Genomic DNA, 21,229 nt, shown 5'->3' with positions numbered 1-21,229 from the left:
GTATCCATGACCTTCGATTAAACCCATATACAAACTTCATTTATGATATAGATTTGGTCCTGGTAGACTAGTTATAAAACATGGGTAGATTATTTCCCTACAACAAAAGTTTTTATTTAACTGGCTGCGATAGATAAGTTCTCACACCAAAAATTATCCGTCTTCAACTCAAAAGCCAGAACAACATAAGTAAACAAAAAAAATTACAAACAACAGTGACAGGCTCACACACAAGCGTGTGAGATTCACGCTAACCACGCTTCGACGCGTTCAAACCACAACTGTCACGTGCCGACCGGAAGGAAAACGTCTGTTGTCTACAGGATTCATTGGCGCCGAGAAAGAAGACGTAATGACACGTATAAGACTTGGACTAGCGGTGAAAATGTAAATTTGCTTCAAAAAAAGCTGATCTAAGAACCTTTGCAAAAGCCAACAAAGCAAAAAGATTGGGAAGGAAAATGAACTGTGAGGTGGAGTAGACGGCCAAAGCAATGGAGGAGATTGGGCGCTACTGCTGGAATCTAAGCAAAATCTAAAACAAAAACAGGGAAAAATGGGAAGGGAAGAATGATTCTTCCTCCCTTTTAGATCGCAATGAAAGGGGGCTAGGGTTTTTATCTCTACCTGTGAAGAAAAAGTTGTTTTTTTTTTTGTTTTGTTTTTTAGTAAGAAGAAAAAGTTTTTAAGTGTTCTTAAGTATTACAAATGAAAATACAGTGACCCTAACACCACTTTTTTACTATGATTAGAATTCCTTAATTAAAGAATATGATCTAACATAAACATATGATCATGGCAAATTTATTTTTTCTTTAAATCTATCAGCTCATCTATTTTTTTAAAGATCAGATGGTCATATCTGATTTTTTTTTTTTAATGATCAAACGGTCAAATTTTGATTGTAAGATATAATTTATTTATTTTAAAGATTTCAATCTGACCTTCTGATTTTTTTTTTTAGAACGGATGGTCAGATCTTAAATACAGTTTTTTTGTTAGATCAGACGGTTAGATTGAAATCTGATCGTTTGATAAAAAAAAAAAATTATTAATTAATTTGAAGTTGTAAAATTCAAACGGCTGTAGACTCTCGGCTGTTCGATTTCTCTAGCGTAATCCTAGCCGTTTATTCCTTATCTTCTGAATTAAATGCATTTGACATAAATATTGATCCAACGGTTGTAATGAGAGACATGTTTGATCCAACGGACCACAAAATCGCACAAGGAGATATGTTCGAAATTATTTGAGTTGCTGACCTTCCCGCTTACCGAGGCATAAATTGCGCCGTTGAGTTTTCATTTCAGCCGTTGGATTTTTGTTAAGTAATCTGAGCTGTTCATCATGGACAAATGCCATCCAGTAAGGCACCCATGCATCAATCAAAGGAAAACTCACTTTCATATAAATGATCAAACACCTCTGGTTAGTGGTTAAATCAAAATGGTGATAATGTACAATAAACAGACAGGATGACACGTTTGCCTGATTTCAACAAAATACGCCCACATTAAAATTATTTTCCTCCCTGACAGTCTAGCGTTTCATGGTTCTCTATACACGCATTGGGAAACTAATCTGAACCGTCGGGGTTTTGATGAAGTGAATCTCAGCCGTCCATCGTGGTAAATAGAATATAGCTGTATTGCACCAATTTAAGTGACAATTTTATGGTGTTTTAAATACCATTGAGCCCACTTTTGTATATTAAATCTAATGGTCACGATCGCATATATAGATTACGATTGATAATATACGTGCACGATGACAGATGGAACCCATTGCATATACATTCGGCCTTACTGAATAAAAGCCCACGTGCGTAGTGGAGAAAAATAATGGAGAAAAATAATGAAGGAAATCTCATTCCTCGATTCGAGAACAAAAATTACCAAAAAAAATTGAAAGCTCTCATCCTTTCCTCATCACTTGTTCAGCCAGAGAAGGAAAATTGAATCCTTGCGTTGTGAGACCATGATGCCCAATAATTCAATCTCATCTATCAGTGGACCAGACTCAGACTATGTCGGTGCAAGAGAAATTGTCACGGGTGGTTTGCAGAGTACATCACGGGTGAGGGGAAGAAAGCTTGTAAATGGTAAAGTGCAGGCTTGTTACAAAACTTCTTCACGCATCCCCTTCGGCCTACAGAGGAAAAAATTTCTCTCCCCAAAACCTTACACAGCTCTGCTCTCTCTCCCCCACCCCCACGCCTTCGGATTCCGGCGACGCGACGCCCACCCAGATCGGAGACGCCACCCTAGGACGACGACTAACAGTGTCGCCACCCACTATCTGGTGCTTCTCTCCTCAAAGAATGTGAAACACCGTGTTCTTTGTTTTAGGACCCAAAAGATTCTTATGAGGATTAAGTGCGAGCCTTGTTTTCAACTTTAGTTTAGTACCAATCATATGGAATTTTTTCGAAAGCAGGATGTATTGTCAACATTTAACTTCATTGTTTTCAACCAATGATGCTTTAAACTTCATATCTAGTTGAAATGCAAACATTTAACTAATTAAGATTTTTTCTGAAGCTTTTCAAGATAAAATTGTTAGGCTCTATAGATCTTGTTTATAAAGAAAATTTTGTCTGAAGCTTTTTGATCTAGAGAAAGAAAATTTCAGATCTGCGATTGTGTTTTACTCTCGTATCGATCAGTTGGGACGGATTGGGTTTTGGGTCTATGGTGTGGATTTTGGACAACGAGAACTTCTGGAGTTGTTTTGGTGTTTAATTTTTGGGGTTTTTGATTGGTAGCTGTTGTTTTTCTTGCTTTTTGCCTTGAATTTCTCTGACTGGCTGCGAAGAGAATATGGGATGATATTATGTGTGTTGATCCTAATGGCTGTGAGATTGTTTTGGTATTTTGGCAATGATTTTTCTGAAGAATAAATGCCTTAGCTCTGTTTATGGTTGAATTTGTATTGGTTAGATACTAATCACGGCTCTCATTTTAAACTAGAAGTCAATACAAGCTATTAGAAAACTACCAATTAACCCCATGTTGAAGATTTGTTTGGAAGGCAGGGGAGGGGGGAATTGATGTCGCACGGCTCTCTGGTTTTAATTTAATGTCTCAGATGTCATATAAAGAAAGATTGATGTGCAACATAATCATGGAAGAGGTTGTATCATGCTTGTTATCATTTTAAAACAGCTTTTAGATGAGACATGCTTATATTTATTTGGCAGACAATTTGTATTACCACTAGTAGATTTCTTCAAGGTTTTCGCATGGATAAATCTTTAAAAAATTTCATATTTGCCCTGTTCTTGAACGTTAGCCAAGTTTGGCCCTGCCTGGGCTCGACTCTTTTTTAATAAATGAGCTAAGAAAATACAATTTGAGCTAAGGGTGATTTACCAAATCAGAAGCTTGAACAAGTTTGTTATAAAGAAAGGTCTTAACTGTTCAGCACCAAAGGTTGTGTGCGGCTCTAAGATTGAGGTTGTCTTGATTTGATTTTTTAATATTTTGTGTGGGACGATGACTATTATGATTGTTATAATGCAGATTGATAGATACATATTAAACAAATAAAATTTGGACAAAATCTTAGAGGTGATAACTGTATTTTAATAGAAGATTTATGCCGCCATTAGTCATTATGAACCTTGCAGGGGATGTATATAGCTTTGTCCTCCAGGAGCAAAAATGTATGACACCACACTTTATACCAATTACTGGACCCCGATTCAATAGTGCAAAAATCTCTTGCTTACATTATATGCCAACTTGATTAGCCTCATCTGTGTAACCTTAATGGCTTGTTTTGTATCAATCGGAAATGACACACTTAGATATTCAAAAAATCTATGGAGATAATTTTACTTTTCTGTTTGTCTTATTCTTTGACAAATATTCAGTTTTGGTTGGACAACTTTTTCAAAAACTATGGAAATTAGAATTATACTTGCTAGCTTGAAGGCCATAGTTGAAGTTTTAGCTTGTGAAATACTGTTATATGGATATAAGTATAACCATAATTAAGCATGTTTGCAGATTTTGGTGTTTTTTCTTGTTACTTAGTGTCTGGTTGGAAGAATCTAAACTATAACTATAATTGTTTTTGCAACAGAAGAAGATTTATATCTTGTGTGACAGATCTCTAGGAGGAACGGATTGTGTTAAAGGTATCCCTGAAAATCAGCACATGACCACCGGAATAGATCCGTCTTATTCACTTATATGAAATTAGATTTTTTTTCTTATTCATTAGCTAAACTATTATGAAGTTTAAGCTTTCATTTTTTTTTCTTTTTCAATATATTGCAGATAATCATTAACAGCCGTTGTTCTAGGAGTCAGCTTGGGTCTTGGAAGGGCGAAGCTTTGGTGTGTGGTCTTTGTGATTGTATTACTTTTAATACTGTTTCCACGTTAGGTATTTTTGGTTATTATGTTTGTCTGGCCTACTATGGGTTTTAACTTGAGCGTTGCTTTGAATAAATATTATGAGTTTGAACTTGAGTATTGAGTTGAGTTGAATTCATAAATATGTTGAGTTGTGACAATTAGCAAAATGAAATGCTTGCAAAGTTCCCTGATTGAGGAACATATTTATGAAATGTTGTGGGTTGTCCCTAATTGTGCGGCAGATAAGTTTTCCACTTGTAAAGATAATTCGCAGGGTCTCAAAATCCTGTTTTTGTTTGCAAGTTTTGCTATACCCTTCTAGATCTGGCAACATTGTGTTTTTTGTTTTAGTACCCAAAAGATTCTTATGAGGATTAAGTGTGAGCCTTGTTTTCAACTTTATTTTAGTACCATTCATATGGAATTTTTTCGAAAGCAGGATGTATTGTCTACATATAACTTCATTGTTTTCAACCAATGATGCTTTCGACTTTATATCTAGTTGAAATGCAAACATTTAACTAATTAAGATTTTTTCTGAAGCTTTTCAATATAAAATTGTTAGGCTCTATAGATCTTGTTTATAAAGAAAATTTTGTCTGAAGCTTTTTGATCTAGAGAAAGAAAATTTCAGATCTGCGATTGTGTTTTGCTCTCGTATCGATCAGTTGGGACGGATTGGGTTTTGGGTCTATGGTGTGGATTTTGGAAAACGAAAACTTCTGGAGTTGTTTTGGTGTTTAATTTTTGGGGTTTTTGATTGGTAGCTGTTGTTTTTCTTGCTTTTTGCCTTGAATTTCTCTGACTGGCTGCGAAGAGAATATGGGATGATATTATGTGTGTTGATCCTAATGGCTGTGAGATTGTTTTGGTATTTTGGCAATGATTTTTCTGAAGAATAAATGCCTTAGCTCTGTTTATGGTTGAATTTGTATTGGTTAGATACTAATCACGGCTCTCATTTTAAACTAGAAGTCAATACAAGCAATTAGAAAACTACCAATTAACCCCATGTTGAAGATTTGTTTGGAAGGCAGGGGAGGGGGGAATTGATGTCGCACGGCTCTCTGGTTTTAATTTAATGTCTCAGATGTCATATAAAGAAAGATTGATGTGCAACATAATCATGGAAGAGGTTGTATCAAGGTTTTCGCATGGATAAATCTTAAAAAAAATTCATATTTGCCCTGTTCTTGAACGTTAGCCAAGTTTGGCCCTGCCTGGGCTCGACTCTTTTTTAATAAATGAGCTAAGAAAATACAATTTGAGCTAAGGGTGATTTACCAAATCAGAAGCTTGAACAAGTTTGTTATAAAGAAAGGTCTTAACTGTTCAGCACCCAAGGTTGTGTGTGGCTCTAAGATTGAGGTTGTCTTGATTTGATTTTTTAATATTTTGTGTGGGACGATGACTATTATGATTGTTATAATGGAGATTGATAGTTGCATATTAAACAAATAAAATTTGGACAAAATCTTAGAGGTGATAACTGTATTTTAATCGAAGATTTATGCCGCCATTAGTCATATGAACCTTGCAGGGGATGTATATAGCTTTGTCCTCCAGGAGCAAAAATGTATGACACCACACTTTATACCAATTACTGGACCCCGATTCAATAGTGCAAAAATCTCTTGCTTACATTATATGCCAACTTGATTAGCCTCATATGTGTAACCTTAATGGCTTGTTTTGTATCAATCGGAAATGACAAACTTAGATATTCAAAAAATCTATGGAGATAATTTTACTTTTCTGTTTGTCTTATTCTTTGACAAATATTCAGTTTTGGTTGGACAACTTTTTCAAAAACTATGGAAATTAGAATTATACTTGCTAGCTTGAAGGCCATAGTTGAAGTTTTAGCTTGTGAAATACTGTTATATGGATATAAGTATAACCATAATTAAGCATGTTTGCAGATTTTGGTGTTTTTTCTTGTTACTTAGTGTCTGGTTGGAAGAATCTAAACTATAACTATAATTGTTTTTGCAACAGAAGAAGATTTATATCTTGTGTGACAGATCTCTAGGAGGAACGGATTGTGTTAAAGGTATCCCTGAAAATCAGCACATGACCACCGGAATAGATCCGTCTTATTCACTTATATGAAATTAGATTTTTTTTCTTATTCATTAGCTAAACTATTATGAAGTTTAAGCTTTCATTTTTTTTTCTTTTTCAATATATTGCAGATAATCATTAACAGCCGTTGTTCTAGGAGTCAGCTTGGGTCTTGGAAGGGCGAAGCTTTGGTGTGTGGTCTTTGTGATTGTATTACTTTTAATACTGTTTCCACGTTAGGTATTTTTGGTTATTATGTTTGTCTGGCCTATTATGGGTTTTAACTTGAGCGTTGCTTTGAATAAATATTATGAGTTTGAACTTGAGTATTGAGTTGAGTTGAATTCATAAATATGTTGAGTTGTGACAATTAGCAAAATGAAATGCTTGCAAAGTTCCCTGATTGAGGAACATATTTATGAAATGTTGTGGGTTGTCCCTAATTGTGCGGCAGATAAGTTTTCCACTTGTAAAGATAATTCGCAGGGTCTCAAAATCCTGTTTTTGTTTGCAAGTTTTGCTATACCCTTCTAGATCTGGCAACATTGTGTTTTTTGTTTTAGTACCCAAAAGATTCTTATGAGGATTAAGTGTGAGCCTTGTTTTCAACTTTATTTTAGTACCATTCATATGGAATTTTTTCGAAAGCAGGATGTATTGTCTACATATAACTTCATTGTTTTCAACCAATGATGCTTTCAACTTTATATCTAGTTGAAATGCAAACATTTAACTAATTAAGATTTTTTCTGAAGCTTTTCAATATAAAATTGTTAGGCTTTATAGATCTTGTTTATAAAGAAAATTTTGTCTGAAGCTTTTTGATCTAGAGAAAGTAAATTTCAGATCTGCGATTGTGTTTTGCTCTCGTATCGATCAGTTGGGACAGGTTGGGTTTTGGGTCTATGGTGTGGATTTTGGAAAATGAGAACTTCTGGAGTTGTTTTGGTGTTTAATTTTTGGGGTTTTTGATTGGTAGCTGTTGTTTTTCTTGCTTTTTGCCTTGAATTTCTCTGACTGGCCGCGAATAGAATATGGGATGATATTATGTGTGTTGATCCTAATGGCTGTGAGATTGTTTTGGTATTTTGGCAATGATTTTTCTGAAGAATAAATGCCTTAGCTCTGTTTATGGTTGAATTTGTATTGGTTAGATACTAATCACGGTTCTCATTTTAAACTAGAAGTCAATACAAGCTATTAGAAAACTACCAATTAACCCTATGTTGAAGATTTGTTTGGAAGGCAGGGGAGGGGGGAATTGATGTCGCACGGCTCTCTGGTTTTAATTTAATGTCTCAGATGTCATATAAAGAAAGATTGATGTGCAACATAATCATGGAAGAGGTTGTATGTTTTCGCATGGATAAATCTTTAAAAAATTTCATATTTGCCCTGTTCTTGAACGTTAGCCAAGTTTGGCCCTGCCTGGGCTCGACTCTTTTTTAATAAATGAGCTAAGAAAATACAATTTGAGCTAAGGGTGATTTACCAAATCAGAAGCTTGAACAAGTTTGTTATAAAGAAAGGTCTTAACTGTTCAGCACCCAAGGTTGTGTGTGGCTCTAAGATTGAGGTTGTCTTGATTTGATTTTTTAATATTTTGTGTGGGACGATGACTATTATGATTGTTATAATGGAGATTGATAGTTGCATATTAAACAAATAAAATTTGGACAAAATCTTAGAGGTGATAACTGTATTTTAATCGAAGATTTATGCCGCCATTAGTCATATGAACCTTGCAGGGGATGTATATAGCTTTGTCCTCCAGGAGCAAAAATGTATGACACCACACTTTATACCAATTACTGGACCCCGATTCAATAGTGCAAAAATCTCTTGCTTACATTATATGCCAACTTGATTAGCCTCATATGTGTAACCTTAATGGCTTGTTTTGTATCAATCGGAAATGACAAACTTAGATATTCAAAAAATCTATGGAGATAATTTTACTTTTCTGTTTGTCTTATTCTTTGACAAATATTCAGTTTTGGTTGGACAACTTTTTCAAAAACTATGGAAATTAGAATTATACTTGCTAGCTTGAAGGCCATAGTTGAAGTTTTAGCTTGTGAAATACTGTTATATGGATATAAGTATAACCATAATTAAGCATGTTTGCAGATTTTGGTGTTTTTTCTTGTTACTTAGTGTCTGGTTGGAAGAATCTAAACTATAACTATAATTGTTTTTGCAACAGAAGAAGATTTATATCTTGTGTGACAGATCTCTAGGAGGAACGGATTGTGTTAAAGGTATCCCTGAAAATCAGCACATGACCACCGGAATAGATCCGTCTTATTCACTTATATGAAATTAGATTTTTTTTCTTATTCATTAGCTAAACTATTATGAAGTTTAAGCTTTCATTTTTTTTTCTTTTTCAATATATTGCAGATAATCATTAACAGCCGTTGTTCTAGGAGTCAGCTTGGGTCTTGGAAGGGCGAAGCTTTGGTGTGTGGTCTTTGTGATTGTATTACTTTTAATACTGTTTCCACGTTAGGTATTTTTGGTTATTATGTTTGTCTGGCCTATTATGGGTTTTAACTTGAGCGTTGCTTTGAATAAATATTATGAGTTTGAACTTGAGTATTGAGTTGAGTTGAATTCATAAATATGTTGAGTTGTGACAATTAGCAAAATGAAATGCTTGCAAAGTTCCCTGATTGAGGAACATATTTATGAAATGTTGTGGGTTGTCCCTAATTGTGCGGCAGATAAGTTTTCCACTTGTAAAGATAATTCGCAGGGTCTCAAAATCCTGTTTTTGTTTGCAAGTTTTGCTATACCCTTCTAGATCTGGCAACATTGTGTTTTTTGTTTTAGTACCCAAAAGATTCTTATGAGGATTAAGTGTGAGCCTTGTTTTCAACTTTATTTTAGTACCATTCATATGGAATTTTTTCGAAAGCAGGATGTATTGTCTACATATAACTTCATTGTTTTCAACCAATGATGCTTTCAACTTTATATCTAGTTGAAATGCAAACATTTAACTAATTAAGATTTTTTCTGAAGCTTTTCAATATAAAATTGTTAGGCTTTATAGATCTTGTTTATAAAGAAAATTTTGTCTGAAGCTTTTTGATCTAGAGAAAGTAAATTTCAGATCTGCGATTGTGTTTTGCTCTCGTATCGATCAGTTGGGACAGGTTGGGTTTTGGGTCTATGGTGTGGATTTTGGAAAATGAGAACTTCTGGAGTTGTTTTGGTGTTTAATTTTTGGGGTTTTTGATTGGTAGCTGTTGTTTTTCTTGCTTTTTGCCTTGAATTTCTCTGACTGGCCGCGAATAGAATATGGGATGATATTATGTGTGTTGATCCTAATGGCTGTGAGATTGTTTTGGTATTTTGGCAATGATTTTTCTGAAGAATAAATGCCTTAGCTCTGTTTATGGTTGAATTTGTATTGGTTAGATACTAATCACGGTTCTCATTTTAAACTAGAAGTCAATACAAGCTATTAGAAAACTACCAATTAACCCTATGTTGAAGATTTGTTTGGAAGGCAGGGGAGGGGGGAATTGATGTCGCACGGCTCTCTGGTTTTAATTTAATGTCTCAGATGTCATATAAAGAAAGATTGATGTGCAACATAATCATGGAAGAGGTTGTATCATGCTTGTTATCATTTTAAAACAGCTTTTAGATGAGACATGCTTATATTTATTTGGCAGACAATTTGTATTACCACTAGTAGATTTCTTCAAGGTTTTCGCATGGATAAATCTTTAAAAAATTTCATATTTGCCCTGTTCTTGAACGTTAGCCAAGTTTGGCCCTGCCTGGGCTCGACTCTTTTTTAATAAATGAGCTAAGAAAATACAATTTGAGCTAAGGGTGATTTACCAAATCAGAAGCTTGAACAAGTTTGTTATAAAGAAAGGTCTTAACTGTTCAGCACCCAAGGTTGTGTGCGGCTCTAAGATTGAGGTTGTCTTGATTTGATTTTTTAATATTTTGTGTGGGACGATGACTATTATGATTGTTATATTGCAGATTGATAGATGCATATTAAACAAATAAAATTTGGACAAAATCTTAGAGGTGTATAACTGTATTTTAATAGAAGATTTATGCCGCCATTAGTCATTATGAACCTTGCAGGGGATGTATATAGCTTTGTCCTCCAGGAGCAAAAATGTATGACACCACACTTTATACCAATTACTGGACCGCGATTCAATAGTGCAAAAATCTCTTGCTTACATTATATGCCAACTTGATTAGCCTCATATGTGTAACCTTAACGGCTTGTTTTGTATCAATCGGAAATGACAAACTTAGATATTCAAAAAATCTATGGAGATAATTTTACTTTTCTGTTTGTCTTATTCTTTGACAAATATTCAGTTTTGGTTGGACAACTTTTTCAAAAACTATGGAAATTAGAATTATACTTGCTAGCTTGAAGGCCATAGTTGAAGTTTTAGCTTGTGAAATACTGTTATATGGATATAAGTACAACCATAATTAAGCATGTTTGCAGATTTTGGTGTTTTTTCTTGTTACTTAGTGTCTGGTTGGAAGAATCTAAACTATAACTATAATTGTTTTTGCAACAGAAGAAGATTTATATCTTGTGTGACAGATCTCTAGGAGGAACGGATTGTGTTAAAGGTATGCCTAAAAATCAGCACATGACCACTAGTGTCTCTGTCTCTGTCTCTAACTTACCTCGTCTCTGTCTCTGTTTCAGGTTTTGCTTTCTCGCTGCAATCCATCACTGAGGTTGTAAGAAAATCTCTCCGGCAGCACTCTCTCTCTCTCTCTCTCTCTCCTGCCACCCATTGCACACAGCCTCTTCAATTCTGGTAAGATTTGCGTTCTGCTCTGTAGTAAATCACTGTTTCTTAAAAATTGATCCTCTTTCATTTCATTTCACTTAAAAATATTGCTTAATGCTAAAACAAGTTGTATTAGATGTTTTGCGACAGTGGGGGTTGGATGATTAACAGGATTTGTCCAAATCAGTGAACATAAGTTTATTTTGGATGGGATTCTCTTTTAGAAACACAATCTTATATTTCCAGGATATTCAATGAATATATAAAAAATTTAATTTAGACTGTCAAATTGATTTTCTATTTGATTTGAAAATGGGTTCTTAATCCATTACAGTAAATTTTAGGGGAAAACAGGAGAGAAAGGCTAGGGGAAATCGAGGATTCCCCAGAGAGATGGGATCCTTCTGTGGGCTTTGTTTTGGAAGGATTTGTATATAAAAAATTCAGTGTGAAATTTGAATGAGGCTTACCATTATGATTTTTTTTTTTTTTTTTTAAAATTTTATTTATCTCTACTTGTTTTAACCCTCGTGCATGAGTCTTACATTTGTGAAATATCCCTTGATATTGAGATTATAGGATTAAACATAATGGGTTATAGATGATAATAGATCCATATGCCTATCAATCAAATAACATCTGCCGCATCTGTTTATGTAATTTTTGACAATTTATTCATTTCTCCGATTCATATTTCTTTTCTTTGAGGGGTTTGTATATGGGTGTGCTCTGGAGATGAAACTTGTTGGAGAGGTTAACAGACTTGATTGAATTTACTCAAGGCAATGTTTGTGAAATCCATCAATTTAGTTCATCAAGGTATAAGAGTTATTTTTTTAGAAGTCCATAAAGTATGGTTGATGTCATATAATGCAAACCAGAGAACTTGGTACATGTCCTGTGCGGCAGATTGGTGGTTGCCTTTTCTTTTATATGAGAATCAGCAATGTCTACATTGTGATTGTTGTCAGCAGCAATGCAAATGTAGCTTGTGCTTTCAAGCTTGTGTTTACAATAAAAAAAGAAAAGAATCTGCTGGCATTCTATAGGTGTGTTTGTATTTAAATCATAGTCCAAATAAACGAGCTTTAAGCGAGCCAAGCTACCCACTTAAGGCTCGACAAGCTTTGTAATTGAGCTCGAGCTCAGAGCCAACTTCTGAATATTGTTGGTTCTAGCTCGAGCCGAGCCGAACCCGTTAGGCTTGCCAAAGTGTATTTGGTGAGCTCGAGCTCAAGCTAGAGTTTGTCTCTGCCAAGCCGAGTTTAGACAGAGGGTTCGAAGCTCGGCTTGTTTAGAAGACCCTTTAAATGAGCCGAGTTCGGTATGCCCAAGCCCGGCTTGGCTTGGCTCGATTACATCCCTATCTCTCACGCACAGCCCCCTTTCTTCTTTCTCCCTTCATCTTTCTCATTTCTCTTTACACGCACACACTCACTTGAGAGAGAGAGGAGAAGGAGAGAGGAACAAAGTGTGAAGCTAAATTCCTAAATTAACTTGGGGATTTTATGTGTAGTTGATTGCCATGCATTATACAAGTTTCAGGTTATTGAATTAATGGGTTGAAACTCTAATTTTACCTATTGGTAAAGTATGAACATAAATCCTAATTTTATAGTTTGAATTAAATTTATGACTTTTGATATGTGAACATTAGGAATGCTATTTAAATGGGTTAATTACATTGAAAGTTTTAATTAGTACTATTAATTTAGTACTCGATTTTGTTTTTCTTTCATTTAGTACTATTTTTTTTTTTTTTTCCGATTTTACTAATTTGCAATTTATATTTTCTTTTTCTTCCATTTAGTACTTGAGCTCGAGACATGGCAGTTCATCAAGGTCCTTACCTATTTTGCCTCTTAGCCTTGGTCTTGGCCTCCTTGACTATTGTACATGCAGAACATAGTAGTCATACGATTGAACCTTTTAATCGGAGCAGTTTTCCTACTGATTTTATATTTGGAACTGCTACTGCGGCATACATGGTATGTATACATACATAGCTTTATATATAATCATTAGATAACGGATTTTACTTATATATAATCATGGTATGTATACCTATCTTACACACATGAAGCTTTATATATAAGCACATATAATTTGAACCTTATATCTTTTTTGGCCAGATTGAAGGAGCAACAAATATTGATGGCAGGGGGCCGTGCACCTGGGATATTTTTGTGAAGAGACATCCAGGTCTCTCTCTCTCTAAAAAAGAAAGAAATAAATAAAGCTTTGATGTATGGCTTTGCTAGAAATAATGATGAAAATTTGACTCATTTCAATTGAATATTTCAAACTCGTGCTTAAATGGAGTATTGTCATTTTTTACACTCATTTCATATTAGTTGGGATATATATATGTGTCCTTTTTTAAACAACTTTTCATTTCAAATGGCATCGAGTGACTTTCTCACAGTTGTAATATCACAAAACTTTTTCAAGTCAAAAGCTCGAGATAATGTAATTATAATGATAGTTTGGATGTCTTATGGTATGAGTTAGGAATTCTTAACATTTCTTAATTATTTTTTTTTTTTTTTTTTTGACACATTTACTTGGTGGCTTGGCAGAAAAAATTCGAGATGGTAAAAATGCAGATGTAGCCTGTGACTTTTATCATCGGTATAAGGTAGAATGCTTGTTCCTCTCTCTCTCTCTCTATACATATATATAATTGATTTCTTATGATAATCGAAATATTCAACAGGAGGATATACAATTGTTGAAAACGATTGGATTGGATTCATTTAAATTTTCAATCTCATGGACCAGAGTATTACCAAGTAAGATCATGGCTTAGTATATGATTAATCATGTAAGATGTGTGCCATTTATATAACACTTATATGTAATTCTCTAATGGATTCATTTATGTTATAGAGGGCAAAATAAGCGGGGGAGTGAACCCACAAGGTGTCAAATTCTACAATGACCTTATCAACGAGCTTTTGTCCAATGGTCAAATTCTTTCTCTTTTTTTTTTTCTTCAGCAATATATTTTTTATTTCTATTTCTATAAATGTCAGTTTCTTCGAAAAATGTTATTTCTCTAATAATAATTAAGGTAATCAAATCCATATTCCCACTTAATTGCATATCTGTTCCTATTAAAAATGGAAAATATACCATACATAAGTCAGGAACCTAGGATATATTTGATAATGGTTTTGAAAATTTCTTTGTGTTTTCTAATTTAAATTGTTTGTCAATGATAATTTTTTTAGTTTTTTAAAAAAATGTTTTGGGTTTTGCAATATAGAAGTATTTTTAAAAGCTTCGCTTTGAACAAACTAGAACAAGCATAAAAGTGTTTTGTAATCTATACATGCATGTCCTTATGAAATTTCATATTGTGTGTAGGTATCAAGCCCTTAGTATTTCTCATGCACTTTGATCCTCCTCAAGCACTTGAAGATGAATATGATGGACCCTTAAGTCCCAAGTTTGTGTAAGTGAACACTTCAACCAAAAAACAAACACTCCAATGTTCAAAAAATTAATTTTACCATATCAATAAATGTGATTGTCCCGTTTTATGAATATATAGGAATGATTTTCAAGATTATGCGGACTTTTGCTTCAAGACTTTTGGGGATCGAGTTAAACTATGGGTGACAATGAATGAGCCCATTGCTATGAGCATCGGTGGGTACAGCACTTCTAATTTTCCACCCGGAAGATGTTCGAGTTACGTTCCCAATTGCACCGCCGCTGGTAACTCTGCCACTGAGCTTTATATTGTTGGACACAATTTGCTTCTTGCTCATGGAGCCGTTGTGAAATTATACAAAGACAACTACCAGGTAATAAAATATAAAAAATTTTAAGAAATAAAATATAAATAGAGAAATAGGAGAAGTAATAGGGAAAAAGGATGAGAACATTTTTGGTAGTTTAGTGTTAGACACCAACATCTACAGCGATCTTGGCTGTGATACCATGTAATAGTTTTATTTTTTTTTGTAAAATGGAAGAGTCATGGCCTCTACCAGCCCTCTTCGGTTAGTCATTTCCTTCTAGGTTCCTCACTGATAGTAGTTGTAGGGGCTGAATATTAGAATAAATATGAATATGAGATATTGGACCTCTTATGATTAATTTAATATGAATGTGTGCAGCCACATCAAAAGGGGCAAATTGGGCTGGCTATGTATAGCACTTGGGTTGAGCCAAAAGACAACACATCTTCTAGCCATGAGGCCGCCTCTCGATATATGGACTTTGTGTTTGGATGGTGAGTGCTGTAAGATACATTCTTGATAGAATATATATATATATATATATATATATATATATATATATATATATATTACTTTATTCTTGTGGCTAATCATTCACAATTTTGGTAGGTTTGTTGAACCAGTTATATATGGTGATTATCCTGAGAGATTGAAGTTTGCATTGGGGAGTCGACTGCCCAAATTCACCGAAGCTCAATCCAAATTGGTAAAAGGGTCGATTGATTTTCTTGGTTTAAGCTATTATTCTGCAGGTTACGCAAAAACCGTTTCCCCAGCAAACGGTGTCAACGTTACTTTTTGGACCGATGTGCAAGCCAATATCACCAGTGTAAATGCACACAAACTCTCCCTCCCTTCAGTATCAGACTATCAGTATCATGATTCTCTCAATTTCATGTTTAGATTACATTTTTCACGGTTATATTAAACAAAATAAAATATTATCTATAAACTTAATTATTTCAATTTCACTAGAAATTGAGAGGATTCTATTCCCTCCCTCGGTGGGCATTGCTATATTTTTGTATTGTGTTGCATATATATCTGCCATTTTACTAACCAATATGGTGTAAATGTTTTTGCAGACGGGATACATCCAACCAGAGGGATTGCGAAAGCTCCTTTTATACATAAAAGGAAAATACGACAATCCAGCTATATACATCACAGAGAACGGTATCACAATTTCTGTCTCTTGATATTTATTTACCTATTTTATTTTTGAAATTTGAATTTTGAACCTGACACAACTCTTATGTGGCTTCTTTGTGTCACGTAAGTAAAAGTTTGGTTTAAAATGATCTCTTTATTTTTTTAGGGAAAACTTAACTCATGCAATCTATTAATCAATTTGTTATGTTTCTCCAATGTATCAATTTAGTTCATGTGCCCTACCAAATTGTTATATCATTATTCTCAAAATGTTGAATTGACGTTGTAAATTGGGTGGTAGATCTAAAATTGGGGAGCGTAAGTGTAAATTTTTTTTTCTTATTTTTATGTGCATTAATATTGCTAATACTATTTTTGTTTTTTTGAGAAAAGTATTGGTAAATGTAATTATTGTACTCTTTTTTGTAGGAATTGGTGGTAGAGATCTTCAAGATGTTGCGAGGATCAAATACTATCACCTACATTTATTATCGCTTTCAAAAGCTATCAAGTGAGTGTTTGTCATTAAGTATTGAATAGAAAAAAAGTTGGTGTTTGTAATTAAGTATCATCTGCGGGCTAAAAAATTTGGACATAAATTTTATACAAACGAGATAGTAAGAGTTTCTACAACCCGGCTTCTAAAAAGTGACGTGTCCTTTAAACATGTGAGAAGCACATGCTTTATTATTAGTGCTACTAAAAAAACTTGTTAGAAGTACATACTATATAAAATACATGTACCTCTCACATATTAAAAGATGGGAAATGCTAAGTGTTCTCTTGATCATTGGTAGATATTATTTTCTAAAATTGCAAGAAAGAAAAAATAAGATGACACGATCATGCTTAAAAAAAATATAAAAAATTATAAATATAAAGCAACAATAAATAAATAAATAAAATAAAGAACCAATATTTCTATAGTTTTTTTATTTTTTTTTATTTTTATACCTAAATTTATAAAATTATGTGTTTTATATTTTTATTAAACATGACACATGTCATCTTTTTATTGAATAAGACTTGGTATCAATAGAAAGGTAGAATAAAAAAATCTATTTAATTACGGTTTTATCGTTATAAAATAAATTGATAATTTTTAAATCTTAAAAAGCGATTTGACAAAAGTTCAATTTTGAATGCATTAGTAGAGCATTTTTTATCTTAATTTTGATTGTAGATATTGAAATTTTGTGCAGGGAGGGCGCAAATGTGAAGGCACACTATTCGTGGTCATTTCTTGACGGCTTTGAATGGGACAATGGTTACCTCATTCCGAATGGCTTAATTTTTGTGGATTTTAAGGATAATTTGAAAAGACACCTCAAGGATTCTTGTTATTGGTTCAAGAAGTTCCTCTTAAAATGAGCTATAAAAAAACATGTGAATATATTATAATTATTTACATATTAGAATTATTATTTGGAAAATACAGAGAATTGCTCATTAAGCAATCTCTAGCAGGAAATTTGAGATTTGCCTCCATTGGAATTATAATTTCTATTTACTGTGTATTTCTCAAATTAGGATTTGCTCAGCATTTCCTGAATTATCTTGCCAAACTTTATCAAAGCCTATCGCTTTCGTTGATTATTCATCACTTGTTACGGAGGCCCGTAACTTCATATCAAAGGCTAGTGAATGATGACATATCAAATTAATTATGTTTGATAGTATTTTCGAAGAATGTTTAACATAATTTCACAACTTTCCCAAGGAGTGGAAGGAAGAAATTGCAGTTGGTTGTGAGCAGCAGTGAATCTCACTCGTCTTCGCCAAACACCCCCAAAGACCAACCACTCCAACTCTTTAGCACAATTATTTTCCAAAATCTCACCCACAATTCAAAGAAAAAGAACTTCTCGACCAAAGCCCACCACACAAACCCATACCACATCGCATCATCTCTCTCACGGCTTGTGCTGCCATCAACTCCCACAACCCACAACACCTCAGACTACAAAGCACCACACCAAGCCGCCGCCTAGCTAGCCCCATATTGCAGCACCGCAATCCCAGCCACCGACCTATAAATTGCTGCACCAAATCCTCCAGCGCCATTGCATCAGTAGCTTCCTAGTTGGCATCCACGTTTGAGTCTCAACCTTGGAAGACTATTACTTGCTCTGCATTTCAAAAGTGTCTATTTTTGAGGTTGAGGTACACACAGAGGAGATGAAGATTTGTCTTTTTTCATGTGGCCTAGAAAGAGGAAAAAAAATAAAAAATAAATAAAGCCAAGTGATGCTCCTTATGTCTAATGTTTTCTTTGGGCTTTGCTTGAAAATCTTGACAAATCTCCACCTTTTATCACCAAAAAAAAAAAAAAAGGAGTTGTTGATGCCTTTGGTGTGACACTCATTAAAGAAACCTATTAGAGTAAAGCCTTCATCACTTTGGAAGAGGATTTCAAGAGATTTTTTGGATTCAAATATTTTTTTGTGTCCAAGTATTTGTGCATGGTCATGGTCATTGTGCTCCACGAGCTTTGATCAATTCTAAATAGCTGCTATTAAGGGGAAAGGAGTGTTACAGATCCATAACACGATGAATATATATTATAATTATTTTCATATTAGAATTATTATGAAATAAGGTTTTTAAATTTTCTTTTGATTTCAAATAGGTTTTTCTGTCAATTTATTGTCCAATTAATTAATAGTATACCATGTTAAACTAATCGATTTCTTAATGATGAAATGAGTTTTTTAATTATTTTTTCTTCATTATTAAGCGAGTACTTATGGCTAATTGTTACTACATGCATGAGATTCGGACCCAATAAATTTGAATCGGTAAAATCCAAAAGAAAAAAAGTTTAAAGCAAGAAAACGATGGGATAGTAATCTTCTGATCTCTGCATGCTATGCTCATTGCTCACAAATCCGAAAGCGGAAAGCCCAACTCTCAAGATCTACCTCCCATTTTCTTGATTATTTTGCCAATAACATATATCTTTTTCTGCTGGTTTTCTATTGCACCTAACCTTAGAAATGGCTGAATATTAATTGATGTTTTTGTCCAAAGGCTGGGTAGATGATTACGAAAAGAAAGAATTTTTTATTTTTATTTGTATGGATGAACGTGTTTATCTACAAGAGAGTAACGATAAGAAATGGATATTACTTTTATTTCGTGAAATTTCATATTATAATTGAAACCCTTTATATATATTATTTTCTGAAAGTTCATGTTATAATTGAAACCCTTTATATGTATAGAGAAGTGCTATGGAGTCAAATAAATGAACACATTTTTTTTTTTTTTTTTAAACTGACGTAGTAAGGATTTTTAAATTAAAAAAATGCAATTCCCTCTCCTTTGTCTGCCACTCACGGTTTGCCATGTCAATTTAAAAATTTTTCTTGGTTCATTTGTTTGGTTCTCTAGCACTTTTCATATGTGTAGATGTCAAGGGAGATAGATTTTATGAGTAGTAAATAGCTGATTAAACGTAATAACAAACAAAGATTTAAATGGGGTGCATCTAAATAAAGATTTCTTGTGAGAATCCACTTGCTAATGGATTATTTAAGCTTTCAAACATTTCTTCAACTATGAACCAAGCTCATGAGTTGTCTGTTGCACGAGGGAAAAAAAATTTGAAGTTTTGGCTTAGAAGGCAAGAATGTTCCAACAGCTCTATCATGACTACACATTATGTCGCTTAGGACAATGAATGGGTCACAAGAAATTTTAATAAAGAGGTGGTATACAATGCTATACAACAAGTTGAATGACTATACCTCAATTCTTAGCTTATAGTGTTTGGTTAACTAAATTGATGTGGCAAGCTATTATTGGAGGGTACAAAATAGCCATTTTATGTGTGGACCTCTCCTATTTTAACAATTGGTGGCTGTAAATTTTGTCATTTTTATTGATGACTTTTCTCGTTTTTCTTGGTTGTTTCTTGTATGTCAGAAATCTAAAGTGCTTTCATGTTTCATTAAATTTAAAAGTTTAGTTGAGAACTTCTTTTCTTGCAAAATCAAATAAATTCAAACAAATAATAGAGGAGAATGTCTCCGCTGCCTTTCAAAATTTCATCAACACATGAAATTTTGCATAGACTAACATCCTTACGCTAGGAATTTTGTATAGACTAAATGGTGGGATGGAACCGAGCTTGTGGGCCAAGTTTCAGCCTTTCCATGTGAGTTTTGTACGTTGTGCGGGCCCGTCAACACAATTCCCAATAGTTAGAATTCTTCATTCTTTTATGGCTAGGAGTGGGAAGATTGGCTAATTTGGCTTATCTTGTTATTAAATATAAGATAAGCTTAGTTATCAACGTTATATTAGGATTAATATTTTATTATCATTGTTATCTCATTACCGTCATGCATGTTTATTTAAATAGAATTAATAAAAGCTTCGATGAAATTTGGCTCAACAACTCGTTGTTAAGGGGAGGAAATTTGGCTCACAATCACAAACTTGCAATAGAGATGAACATGAAAAGGCCCAGTTCACCCAAGGTAATGCCTTTTTTTTTTTTTTTTTTAGGCGTTTAAAATTTATTAGTGATTCTAGACTGCCATACTTTTCTAATTTCCTATCTTGAATCAAATTGTTTAAGAGAGATATATATATATTAAAAAAAAGGAAGAAAGAAAGAAAGAAGAGTTGATTGGGCCACCAAAAGCCCAGAAGCCATCTGGGCTTTTGGCACCAAGGGTTGAGTCCAAAAGTCACAATGGGCCACCACATTTCTTTGTTTTTTTATTGTATCCTGCCCATAACAGAAAAAATGGCTACACCGCCCAATTGGGCTCATCCGAATGTTACACAGCTTTTTCCTTTTCTTTTCTATTGTCCCGCATCCAAAAAAAATAAAAAATAAAAAATAAAAAATTATTGTTGATAGGGAAGCTCTGAAATAGAGCTTTGATATGATGTTGAGACGTCACTTGAATTCAAAAAAAAATACTCATTTTTGTGTATACCATCTTATGAGGTTTAATCACATGCATTAACACCGTAAAGGTGACTAGTAATTAACTGGCTTGTTCCGCTATCCGGGTGTTCAGCCATGTTACGAGCAGTTAGGCTTTCCTCTTATCCGTCCATGATGAGCGGACAACGGGGGCCTAAATAA

General features: G+C 33.9%; 1 protein-coding gene across 3 annotated transcripts; it reads left to right on the top strand.

Moving 5' to 3' along the window:
• The first annotated feature begins 1,882 nt into the window (after positions 1 to 1,882).
• Positions 1,883 to 17,721, top strand: LOC132180678 (beta-glucosidase 12-like). 3 transcript variants are annotated; one of them, XM_059593580.1, is made up of 21 exons: positions 1,883 to 2,301; positions 4,087 to 4,141; positions 4,284 to 4,343; positions 6,363 to 6,417; positions 6,560 to 6,619; positions 8,635 to 8,689; positions 8,832 to 8,891; positions 11,003 to 11,057; positions 11,137 to 11,251; positions 13,035 to 13,212; positions 13,357 to 13,426; positions 13,804 to 13,862; positions 13,941 to 14,016; positions 14,114 to 14,191; positions 14,594 to 14,681; positions 14,781 to 15,036; positions 15,352 to 15,467; positions 15,583 to 15,802; positions 16,059 to 16,149; positions 16,555 to 16,636; positions 17,328 to 17,721. In XM_059593580.1, exons 10-21 carry the CDS (start codon positions 13,051 to 13,053, stop codon positions 17,494 to 17,496), a joined length of 1,467 nt encoding a protein of 488 aa, XP_059449563.1. In that variant the 5' UTR covers positions 1,883 to 2,301; positions 4,087 to 4,141; positions 4,284 to 4,343; positions 6,363 to 6,417; positions 6,560 to 6,619; positions 8,635 to 8,689; positions 8,832 to 8,891; positions 11,003 to 11,057; positions 11,137 to 11,251; positions 13,035 to 13,050; the 3' UTR covers positions 17,497 to 17,721. The 3 variants fall into 3 exon arrangements, with proteins under 3 accessions (XP_059449563.1, XP_059449564.1, XP_059449565.1); XM_059593581.1 differs by lacking the exons at positions 1,883 to 2,301; positions 4,087 to 4,141; positions 4,284 to 4,343 and adding an exon at positions 4,368 to 4,392; XM_059593582.1 differs by lacking the exons at positions 1,883 to 2,301; positions 4,087 to 4,141; positions 4,284 to 4,343; positions 6,363 to 6,417; positions 6,560 to 6,619 and adding an exon at positions 6,644 to 6,668.
• Positions 17,722 to 21,229: the final 3,508 nt, after the last annotated feature.

Source organism: Corylus avellana, chromosome ca5, assembly GCF_901000735.1.
Source record: "Corylus avellana chromosome ca5, CavTom2PMs-1.0".
NCBI lineage: Eukaryota > Viridiplantae > Streptophyta > Magnoliopsida > Fagales > Betulaceae > Corylus > Corylus avellana.
This window is presented reverse-complemented; position numbering and strand designations above follow the sequence as displayed.